The 18,338-nt window shown below is 40.1% G+C and overlaps 1 protein-coding gene across 4 annotated transcripts in view; it reads left to right on the top strand.

Moving 5' to 3' along the window:
- The window catches only part of LOC134578157 (circularly permutated Ras protein 1-like), a 110,331-nt gene that overhangs the window by 15,686 nt on the left and 76,307 nt on the right, over positions 1–18,338 (top strand). For all 4 annotated transcript variants that reach the window (XM_063437161.1, XM_063437160.1, XM_063437162.1 and 1 more), the window contains exons 2-5: positions 11,658–11,797; positions 13,369–13,500; positions 16,256–16,432; positions 17,584–17,652. In XM_063437161.1, the coding sequence (XP_063293231.1) occupies positions 11,674–11,797; positions 13,369–13,500; positions 16,256–16,432; positions 17,584–17,652 (502 nt within the window). In that variant the 5' untranslated portion in view covers positions 11,658–11,673. The remainder of the gene's footprint in view (positions 1–11,657; positions 11,798–13,368; positions 13,501–16,255; positions 16,433–17,583; positions 17,653–18,338) is intronic.

Raw genomic sequence — 18,338 nt, 5'->3', positions numbered from 1 at the left:
TCTACCCTGCAATAGTAATTATTTAAGTAATTGAGAAACTGTAATAACTACTATCCAGGGTTAACTCCACCGCTAGGGGCTGTCCTAATGTGCTTGGGGCATGAGCAGAAGCCAAGGTGGAGTCTGACCCAGCTCAGTGGATTCAGGTGGATTTAGGTAAGTTATAAAAGGGTTCTGCACCACAGGGGGTGGAGAGGGATTGCGTGAGCGAATGGGACACTATAGGGAGCTATATTACTAAGAATACAAGCTTACTTGGGTCTATAGTTTCCCTTTGAACCAAAACGTATAGTTCATTCCAGCAATGACCTTTGAGTCATCTGTAATCCTAACCTTCCAGGTAACCCTGATTAGGAGGAACTGTTACTATTTTGGGCCCAAACCTCTCTCTTCTTCTTTTCTAGGACTTACATATTGTGTCTGCATAACACAGTATATAACAGTATGCCCGTAGGGCGAGGTAAGCCCCTCCACAATTTGAGTTGCAAAAAAAAATCTAATCTATTGACATAGTTATGATTACGGAGAAATGTGTGTGCTTGAAGAAAAAAAGAAACAAACAAAAAAAATAAAAATAAACTTACGGGAACAATAGGTTGAAGAGGACCCTGCTCAATCGAGCTTACATTCTATAGGAGGTGGGGTGTAAAACACATTAGGACAGGAATTTGCAGTCAAATAAGGTGGGCTGCCCTTTAGGAGAGAGCAAGAGACAGGTATGTGAGGTAGAGGTTACTCTGGGAGGCCATAAGCTTTCCTAAAGAGATTGGTTTTAAGGCACTTCTTAAAAGATGCAAGACTAGGGGAGAGTCTGATGGCGGTAGGCAGGCTATTCCATAGGAAGGGAGCCACCCACGAGAAGTCCTGCAAGTGTGTGTTGGCCGTACGGGTGCGGACAACGGACAGGAGGTGGTCACAGGCAGAGCGGAGAGACCTGTGAGGAGGGGCTACAGTTGTTCAGTGCTTAATAGATGTGAATTAGTACCTTGAATTGACGCCTATAGCATACAGGAAGCCAATGTAAGGACTAGCAGAGGGGTGAGGGGTGAGAGAAACGACTAGAGAGGAAAATCAGTCTGGCAGCAGCATTCAATACGGACTGTAGTGGTGCAGTACGGCTTTTGGGAAGACCAATACGGGGAGGGTTACAATAATCCATGCAGGAAATTACTAGAGCATGGACAAGCTCCTTGGTAGAATATGGTGCAAGAAAGGGGCGGATGCGGGCTATGTTTTTAAGATGGAATCTACAGGATTTGGCAACATGCTGGATCTGAGGCTCAAAGGTGAGGCCAGAATCAAGTATGACACCAAGACAGCGCGCTTGCAAGGATGGACTGATGTTGGTACCACAAACTTTAAGGGAGACGAAAGAGGAGGATCAGTATTAGGAGGAGGAAAGACAAGGAGCTCAGTTTTAGAGAGATTGAGTTTCAGAAAGCGGGAGGACATCCAGTCAGAGATGGAAGAAAGGAAAGCAGTGACACGTTGCAGGACGGCAGGGGAGAAGTCCGGGGAGGAGAGATATAACTGGATGTTATCAGCGTACAGGTAGTAGTGGAATCCAAAAGAGGTAATAAGTTTGCCAAGAGAGGCAGTATAAAGAGAAAATAGAAGGGGACCAAGGACAAAGTCTTGGGGGACTCCAACCGAGACAGGACGAGGGGAGGAGGTATCATTAGAAAAAGACACACTGAATGAGCGTTGGGACAGATAAGAAGAAAACCATGAGAGGACAGAGTCACAGAGAATGAGTGATTGAAGAGTTTGAAGAAGGAGAGCATGATCAACGGTGTCAAAGACCGCTGAGAGGTCAAGAAGAATTAGTATGGAGTAGTGGCCTTTGGATTTAGCTGCGATTAGGTTGTTGGTAACTTTGATAAGCGCAGTCTCTGTAAAGTGGTGAGGGTGGAAGCCAGATTGAAGAGGGTCAAGGAGAGAGTTGGAATTGAGGAAATGAGACACACGGGTAAAGACAAGTCTTTCCAGAAGCTTTGAGGAAAAAGGGAGCAGGGATATGGGACGATAGTTAGAGGGGGTGCATGGGTCGAGGGATGTTTTTTTTAGTATAGGTACTACAGTGGCATGTTTAAGGTCAGCAGGGACAATGCCAGAAGAGAGAGAGCAGTTGAAGATGTGCGTTAAGGAAGGCACGAGACAAGTGGAGAGAGATCTAATAAGGTGAGATGGGACAGGATCGAGTGGGCAAGTGGTGGGGCGAGAGGAACAGAGAAGAGCAGCCACCTCTTGGTCAGTAGCCGGGGAGAATGTCTGAAGGGTAGGAGAGGCATGATCTATGTGTGGTTGAGAAACAGAATGGCAAGGATGGGAGAATTCTTTCCTTAGCTGTTCAATCTTGTCAGTAAAGTAACATGCAAAGTTATCAGCAGTAATAGAAGAAGAGAATTAAAGGTGTCAAATAGACGCTTGGGATTGCGGGAGCATGAACTAATGAGAGAGGAAATGTAGGACTGTTTGGCAAGGGCAAGGGCTGCACTGTATGAACACAATATGAATCTATAATGGAGAAAGTCTGACTGGGTGCGAGACTCCCTCCAGGAGCGTTCAGCACAACGGGAGCATCTTTGAAGGTAGCGTGTTGATTTAGTATGCCACGGTTGGGGGCAGGTCCTCCTCAGGGTGCTTGTTTGGAGTGGTGCTGCAGCATTCAAGGCAGAGGTGAGGGTAGTGTTATATGTGGAGATGGCCAGTGAAGGAGAGGAGAGGGAAGGGATGGACAGCAGTTGTGAATCAATATCAGCTGACAACTGCTGGAGATCAATAGAATTAAGGTTCCTCCTGAGTTGAGGGGGGTTAGGCTGAGGTTGTTGGGTGAGGGGGTTTTCGGGAGCAAATGATAAGAGGTGGTGATCTGAGAGAGGAAATGGAGTGTTGCAGATAGTAGATACTGTACATGCATAAGTGAAGATTAGGTCAAGGGTATTGCCAGCTACATGGGTGGGAGAATTAGCCCACTGTGATAGCCGGAGGGACGAAGTAATTGAAAGTAGTTTAGAGGCTGCAGAGGTCAAAGGTGGGTTAATAGGAATATTGAAGTCCCCTAGAATTAGGGATGGAATGTTAGAAGATAGGAAATAGGGTAGCCAGGCAGCAAAGTGGTCAAGGAAGAGAAGAGGGGAACCAGGGGGACGATAAATAATAGCAATGTTAACAGAGAAGGGTTTGAAAAGGCAAATTGAATGTATTTCAAATGATGGGAAAGAGAGGGTCGAGGTTTAAAGGAGCAGTGAGGGGAGAGGAGAAACCCTACACCACCACCTTCACATTCAGATGTTCCTCTTTTCGAGGACCTCCATATTGTTGGTGCGTCTGACTGTGTAACAGAGTTCCACACAGTGGAGGCTGTTCCATAGGAGTAGTTGTGCCCCGGCCCCTCTACTGAACCTGGTTTTTGTTGCAAAAAAACCCAAAACACTGAAACCTATTGGCATTGTATGGACAGCTGATAAGTGTGTATATGGAAAAAAAAAAGGGAATGTGATGATTATATCAGCAGTTCCCATTCTTTCTTTATTGCTGACTGGACGTGCAGCTGGTTTTGAACAGGGCATGGAATCTCATGGAGTTAAATGGGTAAAGTCCAACAAGTCATTGGGGAGGGAGTGGGGGGGGCAACATCCCACCATCTTTAAACTTCAGCAGTTGCCAGTGGGTCCACAGCAATACCTGTTACAGTAATGTAATGTTTCTTTAAACTGCAATAAATGTCTTTAGAAATCAGTGTGTGTAGGAGGACCAGTAAAAAAACAACAACCTGTAATCATAAATGCAATTAAAATATAAAATAACATTATAGCTTTTATTAAATGTTTCCCCCCCCTCTATTGCTTACTTTTTCTCACTTTATATGTGAACCAAATGGCAAGAAACTGTGTTTAAAGCAACACAATAGTTTTATACATACAAAGGTGTATTGCCACCCCCCTCCCCCAATCATTGCTTTCCTATGGGGATTAGCAAAACGCTGTATATCCTCATGCAAAGTGTGCGGACATGCAGGATCATTTCCCAGGTTTAAACTCCATGAAACAGCAGGAAGCGTCTCTAGTGGCTTTCTGGTAGACCGCCACTAGGGGCAGTGTTAACCCTGCAATGTATTCAGCTGCACAGTTAATGGGGACAGGGACATTACACCCAGACCACTTCACTGAGATGAAGTGGCCTGGGTGCCTATAGTGTCCCTTAAAGTGAGAGCTGACTGACAGTCTGACTCCTCAAGGCAGACAATGCATAGAGCACTGTTGAAGCACTCTGTGTATGACCCAGGGGCATATTGGCCGCGAGGCAAACAAGGCATTTGCCTTGGGCGGCATTTTCCAGGGGGCGGCAAAAAACGCCGCCCCCAAATGCCCAGGGCAAATGCCTTGTTAGCCTTGCGGCTAACTGACAAGCCCTCTGGGCGGGCGATCTGTTGGGCGGCGCTGGCTGGCGGCTGGCGAGGGAGCACTTCCTCTGAGCTGTCTGCTCAGCTCCCTCGCGCGCCGCACAGTGAGGCTGGGAGCCGGAATGTGACGTCATATTCCGGCTCCCGCCTCACTCTGAGGTGCGCAAGGGAGCTGAGCAGACAGCTCAGAGGAAGTGCTCCCTCACCAGCGCCGCCCAGCAGCCACTGGACCACCAGAGAGAGAGGGAACCCCCCCAGCATTCCCAAAGGTAAGGAGGCTGGGGGGGGGTTACATAAAAAAAATAAAAAAGTGAGTGAGTGTGTGTGTGTGTGTGTGTGTGTATGTCTGTTAGTGTGTGTGTGTGTATGTCTGTTAGTGTGTGTCTGTTATTGTGTGTGTGTGTGTGTATGTATGTTAGTGTGTGTCTGTTATTGTGTGTGTGTGTATGTCTGTTAGTGTGTGTCTGTTATTGTGTGTGTGTGTGTGTGTGTATGTCTGTTAGTGTGTGTATGTCTGTTAGTGTGTGTATGTCTGTTAGTGGATGTCTGTTAGTGTGTGTGTGTGTGTATGTCTGTTAGTGTGTGTGTGTGTGTGTGTATGTCTGTTATTGTGTCTGTGTATGTCTGTTAGTGTGTGTGTATGTCTGTTAGTGTGTGTGTGTATGTCAGTGTGTGTGTGTATGTCTGTTAGTGTGTGTGTGTGTATGTCTGTTATTGTGTCTGTGTAGGTCTGTTAGTGTGTGTGTGTATGTCTGTTAGTGTGTGTGTCTGTTAGTGTTTCTGTGTGTCTGTTAGTGTGTCTGTGTGTGTCTGTTAGTGTGTGTCTGCTAGTGTGTGTGTGTGTGTGTGTCTGTCTGTGTGTCTGACTGTGTGTGTGTCTGTTAGTGTGAGTGTGTGTGTATCTGCTAGTGAGTGTCTGTTAGTGAGTGTGTCTGTTAGTGTGTGTGTGTTTCTGTTAGCTAGTGTATGCGTATCTGTAACTGAATGTGTGTGTGTGTATTTAGAAGGCAGGGCGGGGGAGGGGTTGGGTGGGAGTGGCGCGGGTGGGAGGGGGGCGCCTGAGTTTTGTCCTGCCTAGGGCAGCACAAAACCAGGATACACCACTGGTATGACCCTAATATACACTGTGAGATGGTTGTTGAATATAAGCAGGATGGTCAAGACTGGAGTGTTTACACTCGGGCAATAATTTAATTGTGTGATACCAGTCATTGGCCACACTCTTAGTTTAGAATCCTAAGAGAGTTCCAGTTTAGTTGTGGACATGTCTTTCACAGGAAAGCAGTATTGTCTGTTCAGTCATAGACCTCTTAAAGGGACACTATAGTCACCAGTGCAACTACATGTATTCCTGACCTTATAGTGTTAACACAACCATCTAGCCCCCCTGGGCCCCTCATGCCTCCATAAATATAGTAAAACTCTTACTGTATTCAAGCCAGAAGCTGTAAATCTGCATGCTGTTAGACTCAGGAAAAACAAGCAGCCTGCTGACATGTGATAGCCTGATCCAATCACAGTGCTTCCCCATAGGATTGGCTGAGACTGACAAGGAGGCAGATCAGGGGCAGACCCAGCATGATTCAAACACAGCCCTGGCCAATCAGCATCTCCTCATAGAGATGAATTGAATCAATGAATCTCTATGAGGAAAGTTCAGTGTCTGCATGCAGTGGGATGAGATACTGAATAACAGGATGCTGAGTGGATAGAGGCATATTATGCCTCCATTAACTCAGAAGTCCCTCTGGTTCACTGTGAGTGACTGCAACTGGAGGTGTTCCTAGCTTTCAATGTAAACACTGTATTTTCTCAGAAAATACAGTGTTTACATGAGAAAGGCTGCAGGGAGCTATAGTTCTCACCTGAACAACCTCATTAAGCTGAAGTTGTTCAGGTGACTATAGTGTCCCTTTAAATACATTGGACTATTGTATTGTGTTTCTAAGCAAACATAAGAAAACAAAGATCAAGGTGTAGCTAGTAAAAATATGCTTTTAAAAGTTTTTATTCAATGTAAAAAGTCATTTGCTAGAAATAAATCAGCTAGTAAAAATTGTGAAGTGACAGTGTCAACTTTTTTATAGTATAGAACTATAGAACGACATATATTGCAACAGATTTGTTTAATATAAAGACAGTATTATCATGCATTAGCAATAAGAATATTTCAGACTTTTATAAATTTTAGATTATCATATGTTGCATTTCAACGTATTTTTTAAACCCCCCATGTTTAAATCATTACACCATTGATTTGCAGATCAGATCACAATGGCAAGCGTTGTTACAGTATAGAGTACTGCCATGTATGTTACATTGAAACCCAGCATCTTTAGGGTGCGCTGGTCATGTTTAGTGTTCCTAAATTTGGACATTGGAGTCCAGTCAGACGTTTGATGTTGTTTTAGAGTAAATACAAGAATGAAGACGTTTAAAACTTTGTATTGTTTTCGTAGAAAAAGTGCAAAATGCAGCAATGTGATGGGAAAAAGGTGAGATATTAATTACCAATCCATAAAGAAGTGAGAGCAAATCAGGCAATGATTGATACTGTACATCGGTTGTAATAGATATAATTATCTCCATAAGCTGGTCCTATAATATATGGAAAGCCATAGTTTCTGTGGGAGGTTAGTATTTCTAAAAAACATTATCTCATATTGGTGCCTGAAAAAACCTGATTTTTTGCAGTATGACCTAGAGCAGGGATAGGCAACCTGCGGCACTTCGGATGTTTTGGACTACATCTCCCCTGATGCTTTTCCACCACTACAGCTATAAGAGCATTATGTGAAATGTAGTCAAGTCTTGAAAAAGTTTGTTAAGCCCACAGAAGATCCCCTGATCTCGCTGAATCCATAGTCGTCAATGTTATATTCTCATGCATGCGTGAGAGTACAACTCTGATGTTGGCTCCTGGCAGCTGAAGCACCAGGAGCTGAAGAGGGTCGAACAGAAGAGTCTGGCAGCACCCAATGAGGGACAGATTCAGCGAAGTATAACTTGCCTTCCATGCACGCCCATGCCACTGGACACCCAGTGGACATGTCACCGCTGGGTCCTTTGCATCTGGCAGTCAGCACAGATATAGAATACAAAGAAGACAAGAAATGAAACAATGTTTCTCTTTCTCCTCTTTAGTTGTAATACGTGCGCTGGTTTTGCCTTGTCTGAATTGGATTACATCTCCCCTGATGTTTTTCCACCACTTCAGCTATAAGAGCATTATGTGAAATGTAGTCAAGTCTTGAAAAGCTATAAGAGCATTATATGAAATGTAGTCAAGTCTTGAAAAAGCTTAAGTCCAAAGAAGATCCCCTGATCTTGCTGGATCCTCCATAGTCGTCAATGTTCTATTCTCGTGCATGCGCAAGAGTACAACACTGGTGTTGGCTCCTAGCAGCTGAAGCACCACAAGCTGAAGAGGGTCGGACGGAAGAGCCTGGCAGCACCCATTGAGGGACAGGTTCAACAAAGTATAACTCCCCTTCCCATGCACTCCCATGCTGCCACCGGCCACCCAGTGGACATGTCACCGCCGGGTCCTTTGCATCTGGCAGTCAGCACAGAGATAGAATACAAAGAAGACGGGAAATGAAACAAAGTTTCTCTTTAGCCTCTTTATTTGTAAGACGTGCGCTGGTTTTGCCTTGTCTGAACTGGATTACGATTTAATTTGCTATTTTTTTTATATTCATTTAACCCCTTAAGGACACATGACATGTGTGACATGTCATGATTCCCTTTTATTCCAGAAGTTTGGTCCTTAAGGGGTTAAAAGAAAACAGAGCATCTCATAAAAAAAGGTTAAAACATGTTGTGGGTGATCTTCAATGTTTAATTTAATGTTGTCAATTCCTGAGAAGGGACAGTTCCCTTTTAACCACATGGTTGTAAGAACATTTTTACAAGATCAAAGCACAGACGTTTCATTTTTTGTTTATTTTTTTGCAATGTTTTCTTTTGAATTTTTTTTTTTTTGTGCTTCCCCTTGTAATGAATTCTTTAAAAAGTTAAATTCTTCTTTGCTGTAGGGATCTGTGTACACATGTCGCAAAACCGGATGAATTGCTTTTATAAAAAGTTTGAGATGCGACAGGCCACCAATCATTAAATTCCATAATGTTAAGGTTCACCCATCTATGTTTGTGCTTACCGTTGTTTTGTTTCTTGTTGTAAGTGATGATGCGAAAATCATTATTAAATGCCAGAGATATATGTTTTGTTTGAGCGAATGTTCTGCAACGCAGAGTAGTAGGAATTGAACTTGTGATCCTGTTAGAAAGCAGGTTTTTCTTCCTCTCTGGTTCTGCAAGTAAGCACTTGTTGGTATTTTAGTCTTTCCCGAGCCACAGGGTAGCATTGTGCAAATTGTCTACATTGTTGTATAAACTAGGCCAAGTAACCAAGACATCTATCAGGATTTCAGAGAAAGGGGGTGGTTTCTGTGGAACGTCTAACCACAAGCGTGTTTGACCTAATCATTCGCATTGACAACATTGTGTGACTTTGACTTCTGATCCTTTAAGAGTTCTACTTGGCTTCTATAATATTGCACTATTCTCTACTCTGTTTTTTTCTTTACTGTTACTGTTATTTTTTTTACACATCACATTGCCAGTGGAGTAAAAACTAGGCTGCTGTATAGTTACAATTGTAGTGTGCATTAGCCTGCCTCTATAATTTTAAATTGCTTCCTTTTTTTTTATTTTTCATTTTTATTTTATTTTTTTCATTTTGTTCTTTTTTAGTGTTTTATTTTACGTAACGTACACATTTGTAGTTTTAGGTTGCCATTTCTGTAGTTCAATTCATTTCATGAATCTAATCCTTTAGATTCCAGTGAGTCTGATCTGTAAGGTTAGAATTAGGGTCGCCAACACATGTAAGGGGCCCAGCGAGCCCAGGCCCTATATCCGATATATACCCACACTCCCTGGTGAAGGAGCCCCGACTTTCTGATTGTTTATGAGTGCCTTCTTTTGGATCAACAGCAAAAAACAAATGTGATGAAGGCTGAACTTGATGGACGCAAGTCTCTTTTCAGCTATATAATTATGTAATAGTTAGATTTTTTTGGGGGTACTCTGATTTTATTATCTGGATTACGCTTTGTACCATTTGTGATCTGTTTTCAGATTATTATCCATTGCATTGGATTTCTTTCCCACTGGATCAACTATTGTCTTTCCAGGTTGTTTTCATACACACATATATTTATAATTTATTTCTGTTAAACACTTAGTTTTTTTGTGTTTTCATCCCCACTATGTTAAGGAGATACTTTGGCTACCTCCATCTAAACGTCCAATAATTGCAGAAATATTTCATTTTACCTAAATTGATTTGAAGGCATTAGACATTTTATTTAGTATCATTAAACCATCTTCCAGTTGGTCTAGACTAGAGTCGTGCCCGTATTAAAACATATTTTGGTGCAAGTTATTCTAATACTGTTGGTTTTAATATTTTCTGGTTAGTTGCTTCTAATATTTGTATAGAACTTTAATGTGTCGGGTTTTCTATCAGTCTTCTTTAAAATCAGTCACACATCACAATGGAGAAAAGGTATTGTTATTTCAGCAAATGTCAGCAAGATTGTGCAAACTCCTTGTAGCATTTCCCACTGCATACTTATACTAAGTGCCTGATATAAAAATAGATGATTTGACAGTACCAAATAAATACCTTTTGTGTAGGTTCAACACAAACAATAGAAGTCACATAAATACATGACAGATATATTTTTATGCCAGACTTTGTTATTTAGCGCTTACTCGTTGTTTTGTTTTCAGATATCTTTTTATATTCTGGTATTAAAGCTTTTATCAATACATAATCTAAAGAGCACCCTGTCTCATTGAATACTGGATAGATAACTCTTGAACAAACTAGTTTTTTTTTTGTTTGCTTTTCACTATTTCTACTGCAGGGAAGGGACATACACACTTTTTTTTTATCATCCAGGTTATGGTTTAGGTGCGTTCCAGTATGGCATTGCTCAGGATGATAGTAGCATAGGTACATAATGAACTAGATGGGCATAAAGGGCTCTGTAAGCAGTGATGATTTATGGAATGGTGATAATGGTCAGATATCTGGATTTGTGAATTCCTTTACAAAGAAGGTACTTCAACAGTAGACCCCGACCCTTGGGTTTGTAGCATTTAGTATCCTAGGGCAATTTGACTTTGATAGGGCACCATAAAGGCTCTGTTCTGGAAAACTATCATTGAACTTGGAGATCTCAAAAAGGTCTTTATAGAATTGTATATCTTCAGCTAACTGCATTGGAAGGGCATCCAACGGAACTGTGCTGAACATGTAATGCTCTACAATAGTTAAGATTGGGATTGGCCAGATAAAAGGAAATTGATTTATCTCTGTTGAATTATCGCACTGGTGCTACACACAGCACTGGTATAGCACTAACGTAGTAAATCTGCAGAGTTAAATCCATTCTCTTTAATGTAGCAAAAATACCTAATTCCTCTCAAATTCAATTTAAGTTAACTTCCTCCATTCCTCCAGCATAATCAGTCCCTGCAGCTTTTTGCTGTAAACATTGTCTTTTCAGAGTAAGGCAGTGTTTACATTACAGCCTAGGGACACCTCCAGTGACCACTCCTCAGATGGCTACTACAGGTGCATCCTAGGATAGTGTGCAGCACTGACATTCAGCATGGAGATGCTGAACTTTCCCCATAGAGATGCATTGATGCAATGCATCTCTATGAGGAGATACTGATTGGCCAGGATGGCATTTGGCTCCAGCTCCTGGCTCGCCTCATTGGCTGAGATCATCAGAATTGACAATCCCAGCCAACCCAATGCTTTCCTATAGGAAAGCATTGTGACGGGCTAAGATCACCACTTCTGATGATGTCAGCCAAGGAGGCAGATCAAGGGCAGAGCCAGCACCAGCAGACTGGAAAAAAGGTAAGATTTTACTATATTTAGGGGGGCTAGACAGTGTTTCTAACACTATAGGGTCAGGAATACATGTTTGTCTATTCAGCTGACCGCTCTCAGTCAGTGTATGACATTCAGTTATAATATGAGATAATGATTCCTCATCTGTCATAATGCTGCTGCTGTTAAAAAAAACCATGTGAATTCAAGGTTTACTAAGACCAGGTATGGTATTATGTTGTTGCTTTTGAACATCATTGTACATCACAGCTTTGTAATTAATAATTCAGTAAAAGTAAGTCCAGCCATGATCACCACATTTTTATTTTCCTTTCAGGCAATTGGACTCAGACATGGAGTTTGGCTGCAGATATATTTATGTTGCTGAGCAGACCCTTACACATCATGCGGAGCCCAATATTCCTCCACTGTGTATGTCAATTACACCCCAGCCTCTGCCGAAGGAACCTCTGTATGGTGAGTTCAGATGTCCAAAGTTTATTGTGTGACTATAGACTCAAAGTTACAAATACATTCAGGATTTACTACTGCAGTCCTCTTCTTGCCGCCATTCCTCCTCGTTCTTTTCGTTGCAGTCTAGGCAGGTTGCTGCTCCGTTAAATGTTTTCGGCATATGAGCTGATGCTCTGATTTGCCGAAAACTCCAGTGGCTTTTCATCCCTTCAGAAATTAGATTTGAAATCTGATTATTGCAGGTAAAGCTCTCCAAAATCATGGTGCACCACGTGCCTTTTAAAATGTTTTTGATTTGGTTTTAGCAAAAGCCGTCTATCTCTAAAGTAGCTGTTGCTAACGTTAGTGAGTAACTGCTGTTTTCAAACTGCACTATCTTATAGTGACTCATCATTTCTTATAGAGACTCCCATATAGAGTAATAAAAGATGATAAGCTTTTGTTACAGATTATGGTAGTCTTCATTTTTTTCAACTCTTTAAGTACAGGCAGGAGTGCCATAAAGTATGTAATGGTCCATCAAATCATATAACATCGTACGGTGGCATGTATTTCCAACCTGCCATTTTTAGTATAGGATGTAGGAAAGAAATGCAACAAAAATAAGAGCAGAACAGCAGGAGAGAACCAAGAAAAAATGAAAAGGAAGTGAGAACAGAAGAAAAGAAATAGAAGGAGACAGAAGACAGTCGCCCATTGAAGACAGGCAAAAAGAAACAGGTATTACTTGGGAGGGGAGGAACGAAAATTATCAGGAGTTAAATTCCAACCAAGGATCCCATGTTTTATCAAAAGAAAGGAGAAAATTATGAACCAAGGCTGAGACTTTATCCTTGGGACAATTATCATTAATCTTAGCCACTGCCTCCGCATTGAAGGAACCCTATCCACTAAACACCTATTTGTGCCCAATTGTAGAGGAGTGGGCATTGTGTCTCACATTTAGTGAGAATGTAATAAATAAATAAAATTGTGGAGAAAAAAATGTCATACTAATTTAAATGATGCGTCCTTTGTTAATTACTTTGTCTAATTTATTTAAGTTCATTTTCTCAGTTTAGTAAATTAGAGAAAAAAAATTGTCATCATTTTAGAAATCTATAGTTTTAACAAAGAGGGAAGTTTTATAATTCTTGAAAATAAAAAAATTAAGAACTGGCCATTAGACAATCATCTGCTTCACTAGACCAAACGTGGGACTCTTGGAAACAATTGATTAAAAAGAGGAAGTGCAGAGAAATTCTGTTACATAGTTATAATGTTTATGTTATCATATCAACTGAAACATATCTATTTTTTAGATTTATATTTATACATATATATGGGTCATTGTAAATGCATTGATATTCATGAATTGATGTTTAGAAATAATAATGGCCAAAGTTGTATACATTTAATATTTGTGTTCGCTTTCCCATTTTTCCCTGCTGTCCATATTAAGTTTGTTTTAAAATGTGTTATGTTAAAAAATTTGCAAAACTTATAAAATAATTTGAAATAAAATGAGCTGTATACAGGTAAATAGTATTGCAGTGTACGCAATGATTATATTAATTTATTTAATTTGATTGCAGATTTCACAGAACCTGACCTCGCTACATATGATAATGCGAGGCTAGAAGGCATATCTCACGATTTCACGATTAATGACAATTCTTACAACCAAAGAGAGTCCTTGATTAAAGTTGTCCAGCCACCCACAACAGGTACTGACCAGGGAATCACATGGGACATTCTGAATGCTCTTTGTCAGGAAAACTCCCCTTAGGGGTGTAAGAAGGGAGTGGTCCTGGGAAAAACTGGGAAAAGAAGATCATAAAGGTATTCTCATTGCTCACCTTTCAATGTGCACACCTGGGTGGCAGTGGGGAGGAGTATATGCAACATTACAACACTCTGCTATCTTTGCAGTGTCCATTCCCATTCAATAAAAACTCCTCATCATACACACAGTCAGTGAGCCAAACCCCCAGTTGCTGGAAGCTGATGGCAAAAGTGCTATTTAAACGTGAAATGTATTCAGCTGAACTTGTCCAGATCTTTTCATACACATGTATATTTTTATGACAATTTTTAAAATCAAGGTTTGTTTTTTTTGTATTTTTATAAAAGAAAGGACTGAGTGCAGTGGACCAGACATATTTCTCTCAATTTAAGTAACAAGTAACACTCTAATTGCTCCTTACAAATGGCACCACACATCGCCAACAGCTGTCCCCTCATTTACAATGTCTAAATTTGAGAATATATGGAATGACCAGATTGTTAATTGATTTTACTGATATGCCTATATGCTAGACATGTGTAATTCGTTTCGGTCCAAATTTAAATTCTGACGAATTTTGGCAATTCGGACATTCAGATGCTTCCGAATGTCCGAATTGCCGAAGTGCCGAACCGAGTTGCCGAAGTGCAGTCCGCCAACTGGTGAAAAAAGTTTTAAAAAAGTTTTTTAAAAAAAGTAAAAAGAAATAAATATATTTATTTCGATTTTTTTGCACAGAATTTGTACCATGTTTTTGATACAGTAAATACTTGTTTTCACTATATTGAAGTCCTGGTGTGCTCCCCTTATTGATTTATGTATATATATGTATATATATATATATATATATGTATATATATATATATATATATATATATATATATATATATATATATATGTATATATATATATACGTATCTATCTGTCAGTGAAAGCGATGTTTTTTTGCATTTTTCACACACAAACAGTACTTTCACTGATGATATCAATGTTGTGATACGTTTTACTGTTTTGAAACACTAATCCAGCTTCCAGTAGGTCGACCTCTCCAAATTCCAGAGAGCAGGAACAGGAACAAGCTCTTAGCAGAGCTTAGTGATCATACCCTGGGGAGTATAGTGATTATAGCAATCCCCAGAGTGTAGTTCTCCAATCCCACAAACATGAGCTGAAACTTCATAAGGTACAAGATGATCTGCTTTAATTGGCACCAAAGGACTTTTAGGCAGGTTTTACACATACAGTCCCGCCCACAGGGTTTTGTAGAACAACCAGTAAAACACGTACATTACAGTAACACACTCCCAGCAATTACACACAAACCCTCCCCTCTGCCTGTGATATAATTACTGAACACAATGGGTTAATGTAATTATCACATGCAGGAAAAAATACACTTTTTATACATACAGTGTAACTTTAAAAATATGCATCATATTCACATAAAAAATACATATTCAGAATCAACATACTTTAAATATAAACATAACTAAAAATCATACAAATCCCTCTAGTAGTTCAAAAGTTAGCTGGAAGTCCTTTATGACCGACCACAAGCACATTTTCCTGCCCAAAACAGTTCCATAGATTTGGGCTGTGCGGTCGGTCTATTTCAGACAGAAAAATGACTAAGTCCCATTCGAATGCACGAACGGGGCTGTTCATGCATTTGGCTCAGTATAACAGTGAGTTCAAACTGCCGAACGGGACTTAGTCTTTGCGGCTTCAAACTTATTGTAGGAAAAGGTAAGGGTCAGCGGTGTTTGTTGAAATGTGTAGCCGATTTCAGTTCCATGAATTTGGCTACACATACCGCTGACCTCGTTCGAATGAACAAAGATGGCCGCCGCCACGTGTTCGTTTGCACGAACTGCGGCCACTCAGCGGTCGGCAATTTACCTACAGCAGGCTCCCAGCCTGGGAGGTAAATTGCCTGCACACTTACACTTCTGGGTGGTCCGCCTGTGTGGTACTTGGTTCAGTAAGCTCCATTTACTGAACCAAGTTGGAGAAAGCCATAGACAAAGTATTTTAAAGGTCTGGGGACATAGTCTTAAAGGGGCATTGTCACACAAAGTCTCAATATGTCCTCAGACGGTTCTTAAAGGGCCAGCATGGTCCAATACAAGTCCATAAGCCACAATGTAGTAATAACATTGTATTAAATTAGAGGGGCAAAGTTTAAAAATAAGATCAGGAAGTATTACTTTACTGAGAGGGTAGTGAATGCATAAAATAGCCTTCCAGCTGAAGTGGTAGAGGTTAACATAGTGAAGGAGTTTAAGCATGCGTGGAATAGGCATAAGGCCCTAACTATAAGATAAGGCCAGGGACTAATGAAAGTATTTAGAAAATTGGGCAGACTAGATGGGCCGAATGGTTCTTATCTGCCTTTGCATTCTATGTTTCTTTGTTTCCATGTTTCAGACATGATATGGGTGCCTTCCATTGGAATCTGGTCAGACTCGTTTGATCTTTTACAGGGGGCTACAATAAAATAGTATAGCTAGTATCCAGAGTCCCTTAGGCTTCCTCTTTCAGAAATATATTTGAAGTCCGCTCCTGATGAGAAAACATGCAGCAAATATTTTCAATAGCCCAAACCGAGACTCCACCAAAACATGGCATAAAATATTAGTGAAGGAAGTGACATGACATAATTCAACTCCCTTTCTTCATTTTCATTATTTTTCCAGAAATTATTCAAGAGCCGCTTCCCCACACAGAAAATACGTATTATAGTTTTCAAGGACCAACTTCAGAAGACCTGATAAGTTTTGACATCCCTCCTCCTATTCCTTCCCGCAAAATGAAACCTGCTTTAATTAATGTTCCTGATATCATCATTCCAGTTTCTGCTCCCCTCGACCCCGGTAAAGACAGAATGTTTCCTATTTATATGCTTTCCTTATTAATGTGTTGTTTTAGTGGTCGCTATCATTTTTGTCTGGAAACGGACATTACATTGCAAATATGATATGGTGGCACTTTCTAGTTTAAATTTCTTTCATGCTAATAAAAGTGCTGTTGGATGCACAGGTTAAAATTTATTGTTAAACTGAAATTTGCAGAATGTATCTTGATTCAGTTGACATATATATATATATATAAATAAAGATGAAAAACATAACTAGATAGAACAGATAGAAAATATTTTAATATATCTATGTTTCCACTACTGTATCTATTCAACATTCCACGTTTTCTGGATTATGATCATGCTTATAGACATATCTCCTGAAAAGAAAAATTACTATTAGCAAGCACCTACATGTTCCTGAATAGATGATTAATTTGCAGGGTATTTTGTATTATCTTTGCAATATGTTTTCTAATTGAAGGATGATGGAGAGAAAATGAAGTAATTTTCATATGGCATTACGCATTTCACATCGGGCATTGCTAAAAAAGGTTCGGAATGACTTGGGTGTATGTAGGGAACACACATCAAAACACAAGAATAGAATGTGCATATACTGTGTGCCTTCTGTGTGTATGAAATAGGGTTAGTTCGATGGCATACACACCGAAAAACACATTGTCAAAGACAACCAGCACACTCAATAAATCAATAAAAAGGTGATTTTTAAAATAGATTTTTATTCCAATAACATTTACCCGAATTACAATTTGTTAACCGTAAAACATCACAAATAAACATGTATAGACAGTGCAACTTAATCAACAGTAATTCAGAGCTTAAAACAACATATGGAAAGAATCATTTACTGGCAAAAGTTTTCTGATTGGCGCTATCATTACTCATACTCCAAAGTTTTGGCTGTTGTATTTTCCACAGGGGTTACAAGTATAGTACAGTACAAAAAAAAATCTCATTTATAGAGTAATGCTTATTGTTTAAATGTTTTCACTTATGGAATGGAGGTCTCGTGTGACATAACGAGTTTTACAGCAGAATTTGAAAAACTTTTAGTAAAGTACGGTACCTTAAAACATTAGATCATTTAAAAAAGAGTTATAAGACATATGCAAGAAGGCTAAAATAATGCATTATTTATTTCAGAACCTGGTAAAACCTTGAATGGGAACATGAATGGTGAAGAAAAAGCCCAGCCTTATTATGAAGCCAAAGGTAATTATAGTGTCAAAGATTGTCTGGGTTTTGATTTGCTGTGTCTCAAAGAGAAGGTGTTTTGCTTGTCCTCACAAAGATAGTGATGGGGGAGGGGTTAAGGCACGAGGATAAGGGAAACATGTTTAGGATTAAATAGGATGCACTGGGTTGATGCTACATAACATTCATATTCGCAACAGTTTTTAAATGATCGACATTTTCTTAGCAAAACATTTCAAAACGGGTGACATTTACAATTTGCTCTTTTAACTCTCAACATTTTCTCAGCATCAATTCAACAGTAAATCATGGACATGGAAGACATTCGAGAGATGGCCTATATAAGGTTTCCACCTCTGTATCATTTCAGGAACAGTGTTTTAAAATGTTACATTGTTTGTACACCACTCTGGTGAAGCTGTGCAACACGGACATATCTTTCTTGGAGAAATAGAGGGTAAAAGAGTACATAAATATGTGTGAGGTGCTTATATTTGGTTTGTGCAGACTTACTGGCGGGAAGATTTGAAGATTTCTGCACAATGTCTTTCCTAGAACCACGGCCAGATTAAGAGTCCAGTGGGCCTGATGCTGACAATTATGATGGGCCTCATTACAGAATCTTATCGACCAAAAACACTAAAACAATCATACATCCCAAGTGTCATGTATCTGATGGAGATGGTGTTGGAGGGAAACTCAAA

This window comes from Pelobates fuscus, chromosome 11, assembly GCF_036172605.1.
Source record: "Pelobates fuscus isolate aPelFus1 chromosome 11, aPelFus1.pri, whole genome shotgun sequence".
Classification (NCBI taxonomy): Eukaryota; Metazoa; Chordata; class Amphibia; order Anura; family Pelobatidae; genus Pelobates; species Pelobates fuscus.
Note: the sequence above shows the minus strand (reverse complement) of the source record. Positions and strands in the feature narration are given on the sequence as shown.